Below are 19043 nucleotides of genomic sequence, written 5' to 3' on the forward strand. Positions count from 1 at the left end.
TAGAGATATAGACAGCTAGATAAATGGGTCTAAAGCTCCGAGAAGAAATATGAACTCAAAATAGAAATCTACGTCTTTACTTGATATCTCTTGGAATTCAGGAATGAGGTCCAGGTTAGAAATCTAAATGTGGGAGTTGTCAATATAGAGATGATGTTTAATGCTATGAACTTGGATGAAATCACGTAGGGAGAGAAGGACTGTAGTTAAGAAAAACAGTTCAAGGGCTAAGCCCTGGGACATTCCAAAACATTTAGAGATCGAGTTAGAAAAGGAGGAACCGGTTAAGGAGACTAAGGGAAAGTCTAAGAAAAAGGTAGAAAACCAAGATACAAGAATGCTGTTTAGTAGCCAAATGAAGTAAGCATTTTGAGGAGGAAATAATTAGATATGTCCAATGCTGCTGGTGGGTCAAGTCAAGGACTGAAAATTCACCAGTAGCTTTAGTGATGTAAAGGCCATGGATGATCTTGAGCTTTTTTTATGGAGTGGTAAGAATGAAAAGCTTGTTTTAGTGTATTCAAGAGAATGGAAAGGGAGGAATTGGAGTTAGTATGACACTCAAAGGTTGAGGGTAGTCGGATAGGAGTGTGGGAATGCTTTAAGATGAGAGAGGTTATAGCATATGTATGAGTGGAGATAATCCAATAGAGTGGGATAAGTTGATGTTATAGCAGAATGAGGGAGAGTTACTAGAGTGATGTCCCTGAGTAGGTGTGAGGGGCTAGTATACAGTGCATAAGGAGAGATGAGCCAAAGACAGGAGGACCATAGTCAAATTCATAGGTGGAGGGAAGGAGCACCTAGGAAGTTTGGGGAGAACATGTGGACAGTTTTTGTAAATGGCTTTTGTTTTCTCAGTGAAATAGGAAGTGAAGTCATTAGTTGAGAGTGGGGAGGAGATGGAGATCTACAGAAAGGAATATATGAGATAGATGGTTAGAATGGGATTTTTTTTTAAATTGTGAAATAGACATAAGATTGAATCCCTTTGGTTTAAAATACATCTTCAATGATATAATTAAAAACAATAAGTAAGACTATCAATTTCGTAAAACATAAAATATTTTTATATGGCCCGTGTCTCATGATATCTTTAAGAAGGGAAGGAAAATTGAGTGAACTAGGAAATATAGTTGGATTACTAGGCAGCACTAAAGGCCTACTTCAGATTAGTGATCCTGAATTTAAAATAAGACATAATCCGTTGATGTATTTTTCTCCAGCCATATTTAGCTCTGCGAGTGTAAACTTATTAATAGGCAGAGAGTTGGATTTAACCAGAGTTGGGGTTTTGCCTGGTAAATATGACAAAGTGAAAGGGGACCAGGGCGTTTGAGGTGATCCAGAGGAGCGATTTTAATGACAGACTATGGAATTTAAGCCAGATTAGGAGAGATGTGAAAACTTGAAGGGAGAGACAGTATAAAGGTAGTTTCAATAGATTGCAGATCCTAATAGAATTAAAAAACTTGGAGTTACAAAATTAAGGGTATAAGGTGAAAAGATAAGGGTATAAGGTGAAAAGATAAGAAATTATGAAGCAGTCGTAATATTGGTAAAGACAAAATCTAGGCTGTGACCTCAGACATCTGAGATAGGGTAGAGGACAAGATCAAGTATCACAAGGTTTCATATACATGGATATTGAAAACACTAAGAATTATTATAGGACCAGTGTTGTTGGAGAATAACAATGAGCCTTGTTTCAAAATACTTAGGAAACTAGGGGGATTTCTTTTTAAGGATCTGTACGTGGTCTGATGACAGTTTCAAGCTTTTTTTTTTAAAGAGAGAGTGCATGAAGTGGTAATGAATGAAGTGCAAGGAAAGCCCACCTTCAGACTCCAGAGAGATGTGGAAAAGAAATCAGCCACCACTTAGAGCTAAAGAGGAAGCAGTGTCCTCAGAGGAATGTTCAGGAAAAAAGCTGAGGATATAGAGATTTTGCTGGTGCCTGACCTGTACCCTGAAACAGCAAATGAATTTCAAAATTAAGTCATTTGCTGTTTCAGCTTTTAATGTAAAATTTGTTTAATTCTTACTTGCTTTTGTAGGGATGAATTTCAGCATCTTTCTGTGCATAAGCTTTATTTTCTTTAATTTTGTTTCACTACCAAGCTTCAAAGGCTTAAGTTGAATGCTTTGGTTAAAGTTTTCTAACTGATTTTGAACAAAATGCAACTAAAATTTAGAGGATTTGTTTCCAATAATAATAGCAATCACAGTAACAATAGTAATAAGAATATCATTACAGGACACAGATTTTATAAAGTCACTATTCAGAGGCTCATATATTTTAAAAATATAATTGATGATAGGCAGCAGAGAAAGAATCTGTAACGGTGAAGTATTTTTGTGTATTTAACATCTATTTGTTACAGAAATGTTCATTCTCGGTATAAAGTTATCTAAAAATTTGACAACTGTGGCTTCTGTTTTGCTCAGTACATTATTACAGTTCATTTGGGCACAATTATGAATTATAATTACAATTCCAAGTACATTTGTGTTTTATAGATTAGTAAGAGCATTGTTTTTGCTACAGTACTGTGCTCTACAACAGTGTATATTATAACTGTAAAAATTAAGAATTTTATCATTAGCATTGAACTTTTCAAATGAAGTTGAAATTCCCAATAATGTCAGATATTTCACTTTCAATAGAACTTCCAGATGCTTTGTTTCCATTAACTGAAGAGAAAACTAAACCATTATTGGAATTAATCTGCTGACTTTCTATTTAAAACCACTGATGACATTGATATGAAACCAGTATCATTTAACTGTTTGAAAAGTTCTTTTACTAAAGAACACATTAATAACTATCATTTCATCTTTTTATACTTGCACTAGAAAATTTAGAATGAAAAATGAACAAAATTAAAATAGAACAATTGTCATTTGTTTTAATGCTGCACTGTCCAGCATAGTAGCCACTAGCCACGTGTGGCTATTTAGATCTAAATTAATTTAAATTAACTAAATTAAAAATTCACTTCCTCTGTTGAACTAACTACATTTCAGTTGCTCAGTAGCCAGAAGTAGACCATTTCTGTCATCTCAGAAATTTCTATTGAACAGCACTGAATTTTTATGAAAAGTCATGCTTGACAAAATGCAAACTCACTTTCTGAATTTGTAGAAGCATAATTTTCAGGCAATCTCAAGATAATTATTAGGAAGTAGATGCAGATGCTTCTTTAGGAGTCCTGCATCTTCTGACTTTCCTGTGGTTAGTGTTGCTATAGCTGTAGTAAATGTCAACTAATAATTTGTTCAAGTTACACTTTCACTATCAACTGCTTGAGAAGCAGAAATATAGTGCTACTTTTTTTTAGTATTTACTTTTTTATTGAACACGTACTTGATGTATTTTTCTCCATTGCTACCGAAAGGTTTTTTTGTTTTTTGTTTTTTTTTTTGCAAAATTTAAAAAGCATAGCCAATAATAAAATTAGTATTAGTAAATGGCAATAATACTGCAGGAAGAATGTTCATACTACTCTAAAAGTTCTTCAAAGGACTGCTTAACTATTTCTTGCCTATAGTTCACATTAATTCCACTATATTTCACTATAATTTTCCACTGCCCTACCAACTGGCACCCGTGCTTCTTTCTGTACATCTCCTGTGTGCACCTGCCTGATACACCAAATAGTTTGTAGGGATGGCAGTATGAAATACTTCTCCCATCACCATTGGATACTGAAAAAAATTACTTTGCTTAGGGTCTCACGTCTGACTTCACTTTGGTTTTTATCAGTTAACACCTGTTGTCTTTGGAAAGATGGGTTATGTTGCGTCAAGAAAAGAATGGGAAGGGGAGATGTGTTATCACTGATTGTCTTTCAAATTTACCTAAGGTGAGATCTCTTTATTGCATGCGTTATGTTACTGAACAAGATCATGACAGAAGCAGGAAGTGCAAAGAAGGGTTTTATCAAACTCACTTCAGCCAATTTTGATACAACTAATATGAATAATGTTTTAAAGTGAAAAATCGAAGTCAAACGTGAAACCAACTGTTACATAGTACAGAAATGTCCTCAGCAAACGGACTTATGTCCTCCTATTTATTTCTTGTGGAAAGGAATCCAAGCTCCTTACTCTGGCATTAAGGTCATCCTAAATAGAAAGACCCAATCTACACTTTCTTTCTCAATTTCCTGGACTGTGCTCCAGGTAAACTGGCCCCCCCGCCCCCCATGCTTTACTACACATTTTGGTTCATCTTTCATCTGTTTAAAACTGCCTTTTTCATCTATCTTAGTATAGCCATTCCTACTTGTCCGTTAACTTCCCAGTGTAAATACCACCTTTCTGATTTTCCAAGTGGGAATTAATCTTTTTCTTCTGAACACCCATAGTTCTTTATGTGGCTTCTCTTTGCCATTTTCCAAGTTATTTTTATATTTTATTTGTTTTTGTATGTGTCTAGATAGTACACATACCAAATGAATAAAAGCACTTGGAAGACAAGGTTTAAAACAAGATTTAAGAGATACAGATATCCATTTACATAATTAGCTTTGCATAATTGAACTCTTGCATTCATTCAAGAAACATTTATCAAGGCTTCTATTTATCAGAGACTGTTAGAGCTAGAGACACAATGGTGAACAAGGTAGACCTGGTCCCTGCTGTTGCAAGAGATACACATTCGTCTTTCTTACATTATTACAAATAATATAAAGACTTTCATGCCAGGGAAGAACTGTAGAAAACATTAAACTCACCTTGTATTTTACAGCATAGGAGGTTAGCAATTTTTGTTATTAAGGCTTATGAATGTAAAATAAAACATACCTCGGTTTTATTAAAAACAACAACAACAACAACAACAACAACTAGCATTCCAAAAAAAATAGGCCTGAAACTGGATGACTTTTTTAATGAGTTTTTCCTTCACAGTTGTATTGTGACTTGTGGAAGTGATGGTGATGTGAGGATTTGGGAAGACTTGGATGATGATGATCCTAAGTCCATTAATGTTGGAGAAAAGGCATATTCATGTGCTCTGAAGGTATTAAAAACAATTATAGCAACTGATCTGAAATTGTACTACCATGTGATATTTTTATGCTTGGATGAAAAATGTTTTTGTAAGTTTTGAATATAGATGTACCTTTTTGTTTGTTTCTCATGAAATAATATTTTAAAATTTATAATAATGCCATAACTTGCCCCACATTTTTACAGGTAAAATCTGAATGGTTTATTAAAGGTGATTAATGGATATTTATGGTGAACCAATTAAAAAATAGACAAGAAAATGTACTTTTAAGAGGTTTAAATGTTCTTTTTTTTTCCCTTTGTTGGAAAACTAGCATTTTCAGGTTTTTAGTTCACTAATTCAGATAATTTGAGAAATTGTTCTAGAGAAGAGGAATGCTTCATTAACTTTTTCAAGATATTTACATAATTTCACTTTTCTAATTTATGTAAGGTAAATATGGGAGTGAAATGTAGGTTACTTGGAGAATGTTTTTCAGAAGGACTTTAAAAATCAGATAACTAAAAACCACGAAGCTTTTTATTTGTGATGCATTTTAAGTTGAGTGGATTGTATTCACACAGAAAAATTTTCCATAGATCTCATATTTTTTTCAAATTTAGGCTCATTGAGGTAGATAAAATGGTTTTTTGATACTTTAGATATTCTTTTTAAAATGGTCACATATAATGGAAAATACATTCTTAGGAGAAAAAAAATGACCAAAAATATAAATGAGCAACATATATTAAATTCAAGCTAAATCTCAATAAGCAAAGAAATTCAAATTAATAATTTTTTTTTTCTCTATAGGATTGGCAAGGATGAAAAATATTGCTAATCCCAGGGGTAGTGAGAGCTTGGAGAAGTATTTGTAAAAGAAAAACACTCTTTTCCTGTTTTGTTTGTGTTTTTGTTTGTTTGTTTGTTTTACTCATACTGCTACCATGCTCAGGACACTTCTGCACCAGATGTGCTGATTTTTTCCCACATCAAGTAATTCTCAGTAACACCACCTGAGTGTCCTAAATTCATTTCACTTCTGACACGAACTGGAGTTAGTGCAGATCCCACAGGTTAAGGGCTGAGTCCCATGTAACTGTCCCCCACTTCAGATACCAATCACAAGTAGGTTCCCAGGTGACGCCCAACTTCCGTCTAACTTAGCTACAAATTGCAGGTTCCTGTGACCCTCTGCCCCTTGGATTATTTCATTTGCTGCAATAGTTCACAGGACTCAGGGAAATACTTATGTTTACCAGTTTATTATATAAATAAGGGTATGATAAAGGATACAGATGAACAGCCAGATGAAGAGATATGGAGGGGAGGTCTGGGAGAGTGCACAGGACTTCCTGTGGTACACAGAAGCTTTTGTCCCTGTGGAGTTGGGGTATGCCACCCTCCCAGTAAGTAAGTACATGGATGTGTTCACAAACCTGGAAGTTCCTCAAACCCCATATTATTGGGATTGTTATGGAGGGTTTATCACATGGACATGATGGATTGATTATCAACTCTATTTCCAACCCCTCTCCCCTTTAGGAAGAATGGGGAGTGGGGCCGAATGGTCCAGCTTTCTAATATGGCTTGATCATTCTGGTGACTAGCTTCCATCCAGAACTATCCAGGAGCCCAGGAAGAATGCCTTTTAGAACAAAAGACACTCCTATCACTCAGGAAATTCCAAGGGGTTTCGGAGCTCTGTGTCAGGAACCAGGGTCAAAGACGAAATATTAGAACAAAAGATGTTCATAGTACTCTTATCACTTAGAAAATTACAAGGCTTTTAGGAGCTCTGTGCCAGAAACTGGGGGCAGAGACCAATATATATATTTTCTGTATTTTACAGTATTATACACAGTTGTATGAACATTTTTTAGAGTAAATAGATACTACATATCAATATTAGAATGCACACATTTCCTTTTTCTCCATGTCTTTGTATCTCAGTTCTCCCTGCTTTTTCTTATAAGGACACCAATCATTGTATTTAGATCCTTAACTCGTTACATCTGAAAAAACCCTATTTCTAAATAAGGTCACATTCAAGGTGCCTGGGCTTAGAACTTAGACAGGTTTTTGGGGGGTTACTGTTCAACTCACTACAAGTACCTCAGTGCTACAATGTTTTCTTTGGCTTTAGGAATGGAGTTTATGGGACTTCAGTGAACTGGCATTACCAAATAGCCATGCAAAGTTGACAATTTCGCAATGTATTTAATGTAAACGCTTATAAACACTAACTTCTGTTTTTAGATTCAGTAGTACTGGGAAGTATAGTTAGCTGCTTTATTTCAGAACAAAGTGGAGAAAATAACACTCTCCAAAAACTATTAAACTGGGATGAGCCAATATATTTGTGAGTAGTAATAGTTAATGCTTGCAAGGTATTTTATATTGTCTAGACCTTTGAACAAAGATATGGAGAGGTATGTGGAATTATCCCTATTTTATTCTCAGGAAAACCAAAGCCCTGAGAAAGGTCAAATGACATAGTAAGAAACACAATGGGCTGGGTTCCATTACTTCTAACCTACCAAGGAGAATGGTTGACCAGATCCTGACCAGACCTCCGACCCTTTGTTTGGATTCTTTTTTTGAAAAAACATTTTACCGGTGGACAAAGTTCTGATAGTGATTTGGTTTCCCAGTACATTTGTTGGAAAATGACTTCGAAGCAAGCCCTTTATTCATATCTCCTGGGTGAGTGAGTACCATTATACACTTAAATATGAATAGAAAGCTAGTTAACTTGTTATTAAAGAATAACCAAATTCTTTACTAGAGCTAAGTGAGGATGCTTAGTCAGTATTCTACTAGGGAATCTGCAAGAAAAGCACAGCCAGGTTGCAAAATTTCTGTACATGTACACACATAAATAGTTGGTGTTTTCTGCAGTTTTGCCAAAGAACACTTAGCATCATCAATGTTCTGAGTTGGTTATAGTTTTTTGTTCTCATCATATTTAAATTATTGTTAGCTTACCTTCAACATTACGAATTTAGTTTATTGTGTACTGTTTACTTACAGGAGTTACTAAACAGTATTTTTCACCAATCTTCCAGTAATTAGACTTGAAGATAAATGTATATTACAGTTCAAATTTGAATTATCTGTAATTTGAACAGATGTATATACTGTCCCAAGTTTTGCTATATCGTAACACATCAATGTTATCACCAAGTTCTTTTTCCATTGGAGCGAGAATAGTTGCTATAAATGGGCTGAAGGTCCTAAGTGTGCAAATATGGCTGAGACCTATTGCTATTTGATGGAATATATTCATTAACGAATTTCAGTAGTTTGTTTCTCTTGGCAGTTATCATTTAATCTAAATTAATAAATTGACCATATGATTTATCAAAGCTTGTATAGGATTGGTAGACCAAATTTGTCCATTGGGACTTAATCCCTTTTGGAGAAGTAATAAAATTAAAGTGCTGGGGCAAATCCTTGGTTTTTTGATTCTTAACTAAAATCTCTGCAAAGTAGTGGTATCTGCTGATCATTTGCAGGGCCTAAAACTTTCTTTTTATTTAGTGTTTTTAAGAAGACACGGTGGATTCTGCGTTTAGACTTTACCCTACCCAAAAAGATATGATTTTGTTGTGCAAACTATAGTGTGGCCATTGTGGCCATCCTTCCAATGTGCTCTTCCGTCACTGAGACTAGCTATGTTTTCTCTGAAAAGCTTTCCTGCATCTCTTTTTTAATGACTCTTCGGAATCCATAAAAATACTAATTAAATATTTTTCTCACCAGAAGTAAAAGAAAATCAGAGGCTACAAGTTTGGCTGGTGAAGGGGGAATTAAGTTTTCTAAAGGTAGCAAATAAATTTTTCTTCTAAGTACGTATTTCAGGAAAGTTATACATTGATAATTTGTCTCTTGATGTGAACTACATTTGTAAGCTTTTTGTTTTAAGGATTTTTAACTGTGGGGAGACTCCCAATCTATTCGGATTTGTCTTGCCAATGTTTCTTACCTTTATTTTTCCTTTAGAATGGAAAATTGGTCACTGCAGTATCTAACAATACTATTCAAGTCCACACATTTCCTGAAGGAGTTCCAGATGGCATATTGACTCGCTTTACCACAAATGCAAACCATGTGGTCTTTAATAAGGATGGTGCAAAAGTTGCTGCTGGATCTAGGTAAGGCTCTTTGATATCAGGAAAGGAAATAATGTTAGAACAGAGAGGCTTTACTAATTGGTTTCAGGGTAACATTTTCAGATTTCCCTTTCCACTTCTTTTGATTTTTTTGTTCATTTAATTTTTATATTCAAATCTAGTAAGGTTTTGAGGATAAACTTTTGCTTCTTGTGACTTGAGATATGTATATTCCTTGCTTTAAAAGACTGGGAAAAATGATACTTTGATACAAAGTTTTAAAAATTATTTCAGGTAGAACCTGGCCTGTACAATCAGAATTTTTGCTGTTTTCCTCGATGTTTATTTGTCATAGAAAAAAATGTAATTGGTGAGTTATTGAGGTAGAGTAAAAGGTATAGTACTTTTGAAATGGTTGTGATTATAATTAGATTGGCAAATAATAGAAGCCTAAGATGTAACTAAGGAAGCCATTTAGGAAATATTTGTATTTTAACGTAATGAGAAATCTTGACTCATGTTTTTAGCATTTTTATGGAGCCAAACTAAAAGGTAAATCATTAAATTTGGGTGTCAGGTTTCACAAGTTGCTATAAAGAAATTATGACATTTATTCTTGTGATTTAGAAATATTTAGGTCATAGCTTTTAGGAGAGTCTTTTGTGTTAGCATTTGTTCATGTATATTACTCTTACTGTTTATAGTGACTTTCTAGTCAAAGTTGTGGATGTGATGGATTGCAGCCAACAGAAAACATTTCGAGGACATGATGCCCCTATTTTAAGTCTTTCTTTTGATCCTAAGGACACCTTTCTGGTAATAATTTTTTCCCCTCTCTTTTTGCATTTTTCTTGAATGTTTTAAATTATAAGAGAATTAGCAGAAAATTTCACCCAGTTTAATTTATTACTTGAACCAGTTATCATATAGTATTATGGCTGTGACTATAGAGAAATCTCTTGTTTTTTTCCTGCAGGCCTCAGCTAGTTGTGATGGATCTGTCAGAGTATGGCAAATTTCAGATCAGGTAAATTCATCATTTTGAATTTAAAACTTTTTGCCCATTTCCGTCATATATTATTACATATTGTATTATTTAGCCAAATTAATTATTCTTTTTCTTTATAGTTTCTTTTGAGTAGCATTAAATATCATTTTTGTGATCAAATTCACAAAATAATATAAAAGCAAATAGTTTGAAGATTAATTGCTTTTGTACTACACTCAATCACGAGAGAAATGATAGATTTATATTTCATTTTTAGGTTTTGTAAATCAATGGGGGAAATTCAATTATTGCATATTTACAAACAAACTACCATCTGTTGGAGATACAAAAATAAAGCATAGGCCACACTTGATTCAGAGTTTTGAAAACATCTTATTCTAACCGAGACTGATGAAAGTTTTAAAGGAGGTATGAATAAAGTGCTCTCCAGATTGGCTGAGGGAACAATTAATTCTTCCTCAGGCAATCAGAGAGGTCTTGGCATTTCTAGAGATGTGGCCGATGAGAAGAATATCCCCCATAGATATGCCTCAATAGCCACAGTTCCTTCCCCTCATTATTTAACTATTTAGATTTGACTTTGACACCATAATTTTTTAGAGAACGCTGAAGTTCATTTTTGTAGACACTTTAAAATTTTAATGTATTGGATTTGGGTTTGTGTGTGTGTGTGAATGTTTATTCAATGAGTATGTTGTTTGCTATTCTACATAAGAAATACTCTTAATTTAATTATTTAAGACTTGTACTCTATACCTCTGAAGGACTTAAAGTAACTTAGATAATTCAGACATTATAATTAGATTAAAGTGAATTAAGTTGCTTTTTTCTGAACTATATATCAATTTGAAGAATCCACTTATTAAATGTATTCAGTTCCTCATATTTGGGGGGGGGGATTTTCATAAAAGAAAATACATTTTCTTTTTTAAAAAATCAGACATGTGCTGTTAGTTGGCCACTGCTACAAAAATGCAACGATGTGATAAATGCAAAATCCATCTGCAGACTTGCTTGGCAACCAAAAAGTGGGAAGGTAAGTGACTCTTATTTTTCAACCTTTTAAAAAATTATTTGTTTCAGTTCTTATCAACTTTTAATGTTAGGATAGTTTTTAAATTATAATTCTTTCATTTAGATTATAAGTTTTACAGCCCCAAGACAACTAATTAATATTGAAATGCTTTAACAAACATTTCAACTTTTTAAAGATTCTTTTTAAAGAGTATATTTCACATGAATGAATTTAATTTTATATTTACATTCACATTTAGTGGAACAACTCAGGAACAGTCTTGTTATGTCCACTCTTACCGCTGCTATTTAACATTTTGGAAGTATTAGCTGATACATTTAGATGATGGAAAGACAAGAGAGGTTTCAATGGAGGAGAGAGAATGCTCATCTACAAATGAAATGTTTGTGTATGAGGAAATCCCAAGAAAATCAACTGAGGGGAAAATAATAAGAAAATTCAATGAGGTAGCTGTAAGCCAAATTAATATTTGAAACTAATAACAATCCTCTGTACAAACAATAGCCATTTAGAAAATGTGGTAGGAGAAAATGGTACATTTACTATTATTTTTTAAAAAATTGTCAAAAAAGATAAAATAACTGGGGATAACTTAGTAAGAAATATGAAAGATGTGTATAAAGAAAACATTAACATACTATCCAGAAAAGTTAAATGGAAAACTATATCTCATGCTTTAAAAGGAATTTTTGATATAAATATTTAGTTCTTCCCCAAATTAATCTAGTTTTGACAACATTCAAATATAAAATATCAGAAAGATGTTTGGGGAGACCAAATAATGCTGATTCTAAAGTCCATGTGGAAAACTAAAAGTCTTAAAAAAAGTGAAGTCTAATCCAGTCAGATATAACATATTATGATGCTATGGAAATTAAAACTTTGTTACTGACTCATGAATACACAGATATCTATTAAACGGAGAAATGAATCCAAAGGTTGGGAAAAAGAGATTTAGTAAATATATTGGCAAAGGGCATAAGTACCTGAAGGTGAGAATCATTGAGAACCATCTTGGAGGCTTCCTACCACATGGTATATCTCTGTAAAGATGCACACATCTGCTACATTCTTTCAACTTTTCTGTAAGTGTGAAAATTTTCAGAAAAGATTAATAAATTTAACAATATAAAAAAGTATTTTTGTATGATAAAATATATTTCAATGTCAAAGGACAAATGGCAAACAGACAAATATTTGAAGCAATATGACAAAGCTAATTTTATTAATATACAGAGTTCTTTCAAATCAGTAGGGTTCCAATAGAAAGAGGGACAAGACATGAGAAGACGGTGTACAGAAAAAGATACACAGATAGCTTTTAACATGTAAAAATATATGTAACTTTTCATCCTAAAAAATACAGAGTGAAGCTATAGTGTTAGTCTATATTTCATTCATCAGATCCTGCTCAAAGATTAAAAGTCTGATTAAATTCTATGTGGAAGAGGATGTGGTCATTCTTATCAGAATAAAAGACCAATAGTACTACTTCTAGGCATATATCCTATAAACATATTTATACATGTGCACTGTAGGGTATGTATAACAAAAATGTTACACCATTGTTTATAGTAGCAAAAGATTGGAAACATCTAAAATGTTCATTAATAGGGAACTAGTTAAATAAATTGCCGTATTTCTGAAATAGAATACTTTATAACTGCTAGAATGAGGTATACCTGTATGTTTTCACATGGAATAACCTTCAGATATATTAAGCAAAAAACATCAAGCTGTAGAATAGTAGATATGGAAGAATGCTGCTGTTTATTAACTGTATGTGTGTTAACTTGTATATATGTACATATACATTCTTATATAGTCTATGCTTATATTTGCCTTAGGAAAGTGGAAATAGAATTTAGGTATTGGAGGGATACTTCTTTGTCTCGTAAGTTTCATAAGTGACACTGTTCTTTTTTAAGAGTGTACCTTATTATGCATTAAAGTAATAGTTGGGGAATCCAGTATGGTTTTTTTTTGCTTATAAACATTAATCTGATTAATTAAAAATTGATTAACATAGTTTTCTTGTTTGTAAAGTTTGTAAAGTCTTGTTTATAAAGTTTTCGTTATAAAAATGGAAAGAATACCATTTTATTTTTTCTACTAATCTATTTCTTTGGAAGAACACATAGGAAGATAAATTTCCTATTAAGATTTTCAAAGTATTCTGGCTCTATTTCTTTCCTTTCAATAAATGAGATGAATTTTTAGATTGAAAGGGCTTAGATTCCTTAAGAAGTAGTATTAAAATTACTAGTACTGATTTTCAGTTAAAAAAATTCTTTGCTTATCAAAATTTTAAGTAATTTTCTGAGTTTTGTTAGTTGCAGTTAAGATATAAATTTGCTCTTATGTTTTGTAAACTTATTTGGATGAAAGTTCACTTTTTTCCCCCTCTTTAAATTTAATTTAATGTAAACTCTTGTTTAAATTTTTTATCTTTCCTAATAGTTACTGGCAGTTCCTGTGGAAAAATCTGTTAAGCTGTATAGAAGAGAAAGTTGGAGTAATCAATTTGATCTTTCAGATAATTTTATCTCTCAGGTAGGTTTTGTAAATGACACTTTCAGTAGGTTAAAGAGAATATTTAATGTATACTTTGCTTAAATAATGTTGCAGTTAATATTTTTGGAAATGGAGAACAACTCCACACAGTTTCACATGTGTTCACCTTCTGTCTCCTCAGCCTTTCTTCATTTAGCCAGTAACTGGACAGTAGATAGGTCTTTGCTAGGTACTATCCGACCTTTCTTTGTGAAATTTGATAAGACAATCTCTTAATTTATAAGAAGTCAAATTTAATCCTAGCATAGTATTAGAACAAGTTATTCTCAAATTATGAGTAATTAACCTTTATTGTTAAATGAGTTTCACTGAGACTTGTGATCATAGACTTGAGAATTTTAGAGCAGAAAAGGTGGTTGGTGTATATTCTCTCTCTCTCTCTCTCTCTCTCACTCTCTCACTTATTTACTCACACCCATTTTGCAGTTAAGGAAACAGAGGCCCAATAAGTCATCAATGGCTTACTAAGGTTCATTTTATTTACTAGTTCTCTTCGTCTTGATGGTGACGGCTAAGAGAATACCTTGTGCTATCTTTCTTTCCAGGATAATAACATTTTTTAGATTTTGCTTTTAAAATTGTGTCAGTATAATTTTCTCATAAGATAATAGCTTCTAGTGGTAGTTTAAAATTACTGAAAAAGGAAGTTAAAATATAAGCAAACTTAGTCTTTCCTTTCGTATGTCAGATCTATTTAAGTCACGTAGCATACATAGAATAAGGGTTATAAAAATTTGAACTAGTAATGCGAATGTTTAGTTTCAAATTATACAAAATTGTTATTTATTCTTTTTCTTTATAGACCATCAATATAGTAACCTGGTCTCCTTGTGGGCAGTATTTAGCTGCAGGGAGTGTTAATGGTTTAATTATAATTTGGAATGTGGAAACCAAAGATTGCTTGGAAAGGTATGATTCAATACATCTTGTCTTTTTTTGCTTATTTCAATTAGATTTTTGTTTGTCTTATGAAATATTACAGATCTGTAATTATTAGATTGTGAAAATGCAAACATACAGCTATTAGTTTGTCAAAAGTCGTTTAACCTTTTCTAATTAAAATTTACCTAAAGAAATCTATAGTTTATATTTTTCTTGATGGTGTTTTAAGAACTTACTTTTTAATTTTTAGGGTGAAACATGAGAAAGGGTATGCAATTTGTGGCCTAGCCTGGCATCCTACTTGTAGTCGCATAGCTTATACTGATGCGGAAGGAAACCTTGGGCTCCTAGAGAATGTTTGTAATCCCAATGGAGAAATATCAAGCAGTAAGGTAATGAGTATTGTAGAACAGTTTCTTCAAAGTCTTTCTGTGGTCATATGGATTTGGAAAACGCAACAAACTACTTTCTTGGAAAATTACAATTTATATTACTATATTAGATGCTCAGTAATGATAATAGTAAAGAAAACTGTTTAAACTTTTTTAACTTAATGTTTCCCAAATATATTTTACTAAGAAACTTTTTCCCCTCCATATAATGCCTATTAATATTCCTTGACTTTCCAAGGAATACCTTTGTGAAATACTATTTTACTATCCTGGTGTTCTGGGCATTATTAGTTAAATACAGGCCTACCTCAGACATATTGTAGGTTCAGTTCCAGACCACGGCAATAAAGCAAGTATCACAGTAAAATGAGTCACAAAATTTTTGTTTCCTAGTTCATATGAAAGTTACATTTATACTATACTGTATTCTACTAAGTGTGCAATTGCACTATGTATAAAAAACAATGTACATACCTTATTTAAAAATACTTTATTGTTAAAAAAATGCTAACCATCTTCTGAGCCTTGAATGAGTCGTAATCTTTTTGTGGATGGAAGGTCTTTACCTTTAATTTGTTAAAAACACCACATCTACAGAGCACAATAAAACGAGGTATGCCTGTAAAATGTTTTATAGATAAAAATTAGAGTTAATAACTGTAACTTAGTTTAGACTACAAACTTTTTTGACTCCGAATTAGCCTTAACTCTTAAGAGCTCCCCCTATACCTTTTATGCTTAGCTATGCGGCCTTACTGAAAGCTTGTGTTAAACAGGCCACTTTGTTTTATACCTTCTTGTGTTTTGTTCACTATTCCCCCTGCCTGGCAGATATACCTGTTCATATTTCAAGTCCAGTTAAAGATTGCAGACTTTATACATTCATTTATTTCTGTTCAGATACCCAATAACCTGAAATCCCCATCAAAGGAATTTTTAAAAATGTACACTCCCATAAGTCTAAGGAAGACAGTCGAAGTGGTGATGGTAACAAAATTTTGGAGGCTAGAAACAGAAGGATGATTGGAAACTAACTTTAGCTTCTTTAGCGTCTCAAAAAGTTGAATCCTAAGACCTCAATGGAGGAAAGCTGAGATAAATTCTGTCTGCCTGGCTGACTCCTCAAAGATTCAGAATTTTGGTAGTACTAGGCACTTCTGAAAGTGGAGCTGAAAACACAGGAGGGTTGGTTTAATAAGCAAGTAGATTCCTCCATTCTCAACATCAGTGTGCACAGCTATGTAACTCCCTTCTCTCACCCCCATCCACATTCTGGCAGAATGTTGGAGATTTCTTCTTTAGAAAAGGTAAAGGAGACATTGTGTACAGCTGAGTGGTATTGGCTGAAGGGGGAATACTGTGCTGAAAGGGTTGAATAAAAGTATATATACTTAAATGTTGAAATTCCCAGTTCACTTTTCATACTTAACTCTCAGAGCACTGTTAGCTACTCTTATGCTTTTTAGATAAGAGATTGAAACAGTCATCTTTGGGAATCTGTCTAAGAGAAAAAGACCTAAAGAGAGAGAGGATTCTTAACTTCAGAAGAAAATAGAAAGTTGTAAAAGAAAAAGGAAAAATGACCATAATATACTACATCTGTAAAATGAGGATAGGAATAATGTCGACCACCTAGAGTTATTGTGAACATTAAATGAATAATGTATAAAGAATTAGAAAGTTCTGTAGCACAGCACTTTATAAGCATTACCATTTATTATTTTTATTCAGCCATGAATAGCATTTACATGGTCATAATTATCTAAATTTTATATATTGATCCAACCAAAATGAGGATATATCTATATTGGGAAGATAGGGGTAGGAAAATAGTGGGCATGTGTACTTAGGGTTAGGGGTTGTTGGAATATGGCACCAAATCCTCATCTTCCCTAATTGAGGGAAATTAGATCTATAAAATAACAAATAATTAAAACTGAAAAATCTAGAATAGCTCTAGAACATTATTAACAAAGATGGAGGAAGATATCAAAAGAAACAAGCAGAACCTGTTAAGAGGGCTATTTTCATTTTTATAATAAACCTTGTAATAGTGTTTGACTAATTTATATTCATGTATAACATTGATAAAAAAACAAAAAGTAAATTGAGAAATAATTTTTAGTTCAAAGGTCACTTCTTATAAAACCTTTAACTTTTTTATCCAGAATTGTCCACTTTTCTCTTTTTCCTCACAGTACTTATTTCTGTCACAACAATTCTAACACTTTATGGCCCTCAACATAAATTAAGGCAAAACCCTCATTTTCTATTAAGAAAATCCAAAAAAATTTTTTTCGACCAACTTGAGTACATAAACATTTAGTTTATGTAAATGAAATAGTTATATATCTTATAGCATGTAGTTATTAACTTAATTACTCATATGAAATCATGTTTAAACATGAATTTAGAAATATTTTTTTCTGTTCTTTCATTTTATTAAACATCAGTTTTCTAGAACACAAGAGTACCTTATAATTAGGGAATTGTAGGTGACTTTTTTTCTGGGGAATGACTTTTGAGGAATAAAATCTTGCCTTATATTTGGATACATACAGTATTTCTTTACGTGTCTTTTATATACTCCTACCCCATCCATAGACTATAAGGCATTTAAAGTAAGGACTAGGTCTTATATAAATATAAATACAATCCTCATAAATGCATTTACTAATTATTCTTATCAGGGCATTTGCTTAATAGAGTTTATAACTGAATAGTAAAAGATTGCCTTTTGAGTAATTGAGTCTATCCATTTAGTTCACTAATACTTTTATAATTTGTATTAATTTGTTCAAGGTGTCCAGCAGAGTGGAAAAGGATTACAATGATCTTTTTGATGGAGACGATACGAGTAATGCTGGTGATTTTCTAAATGACAATGCAGTCGAAACCCCCACTTTTTCAAAAGGTATTATACATGATGATGAGGATGATGACATCATGCTGGCTTCAGGTCGTCCTAGACAGCGAAGTCACTTCCTGGAAGATGATGAAAACTCAGTTGGTATGAATTGACTTGTGGATGCTATGATCCATACTGTTGATTACTATTTTCAATTTTTTGTTAAAACTATTATTTAAAGTCATTATTGAATTTGTAGAATGTAGGTAAAGCAGTATATAGAGGAAAATTATAGCATTCAAAAAAGTTTCAAATCAATGAGCTAAGTTTGTGGTTTAGTAAACTAGAAAGAGGAAATAAAACTCCAAGGAAGCAGAAGAAAGGAAATAATAAAGAGCAGATTCAATGAAAATGACAACAATAAAAGTATTTAAAAAGTCAATGAAACCAAAAGCTATTTCTTTGAAAAGATCAATAAAATTGATAAACCTCTGTCCTAGCTGATTAAGAAGTAAGGACACAAATGACTTAAGTGATGAAAAAGAGGTCATCACCGTAGGTAGATCCTGTAGACACGCACTATCCAATATTGTAGCCACTAGCAACCACCGGTGGTTATTGGGCACTTGAAATGTGGCTAGTTCAAATTAAGAAGTGATGTATGTGTAAAATGCAACCAAATTTTGAAGACACTGTGAAAAAAAAAAATGTATAATATCTTAGTTGTTTTTTAAATTGAGTACATGCTGAAATTATATATTTTCAGTCCAATATGTTATTAAAATTAATTACCTCTGTTTCTTTTTACATTATAAAATATAGGTACTAGGTAATTTTTATATTATGTAGCTTACATTATACTATCTACTATCATTCTGCTATTCTTACATTCTACTATCCTTATAATATTAACAGCAGTATTGTCTTATAGAAACATTGCCTGTTTCTATAAGACAATACTGCTGTTAATATGGCAGGGTAGGCATTAAATATATATTTCCTGAATGGATAGAAACAGACAATGTTTCTATAAGACAATACTGCTGTTAATATTATAAGGATAGTAGAATATTATGAGCAACTTTGTGCCCATAAATTCAGCTACTTAGATGAAGTGGACAAATTCCTTGAAAGATACAAACTACCAACCTAGCTCAAGAAGATATAGATAACCTGAATAGTACTATATCT

At 32.6% G+C, this 19043-nt stretch overlaps 1 protein-coding gene across 3 annotated transcripts in view; it reads left to right on the forward strand.

The window, feature by feature from the left end:
• The window catches only part of WDHD1 (WD repeat and HMG-box DNA binding protein 1), a 50213-nt gene that overhangs the window by 2019 nt on the left and 29151 nt on the right, over positions 1-19043 (forward strand). For all 3 annotated transcript variants that reach the window (XM_039866565.1, XM_039866567.1, XM_039866566.1), the window contains exons 3-11: positions 4915-5026; positions 9002-9153; positions 9816-9927; positions 10088-10138; positions 11061-11156; positions 13617-13709; positions 14533-14639; positions 14863-15004; positions 17807-18014. In XM_039866565.1, coding sequence (XP_039722499.1) covers positions 4915-5026; positions 9002-9153; positions 9816-9927; positions 10088-10138; positions 11061-11156; positions 13617-13709; positions 14533-14639; positions 14863-15004; positions 17807-18014 — 1073 coding nt within the window. The remainder of the gene's footprint in view (positions 1-4914; positions 5027-9001; positions 9154-9815; positions 9928-10087; positions 10139-11060; positions 11157-13616; positions 13710-14532; positions 14640-14862; positions 15005-17806; positions 18015-19043) is intronic.

The sequence above is a fragment of the Pteropus medius genome, unplaced genomic scaffold, assembly GCF_902729225.1.
Source record: "Pteropus medius unplaced genomic scaffold, Ma_sr-lr_union100, whole genome shotgun sequence".
Taxonomy (NCBI): Eukaryota; Metazoa; Chordata; class Mammalia; order Chiroptera; family Pteropodidae; genus Pteropus; species Pteropus medius.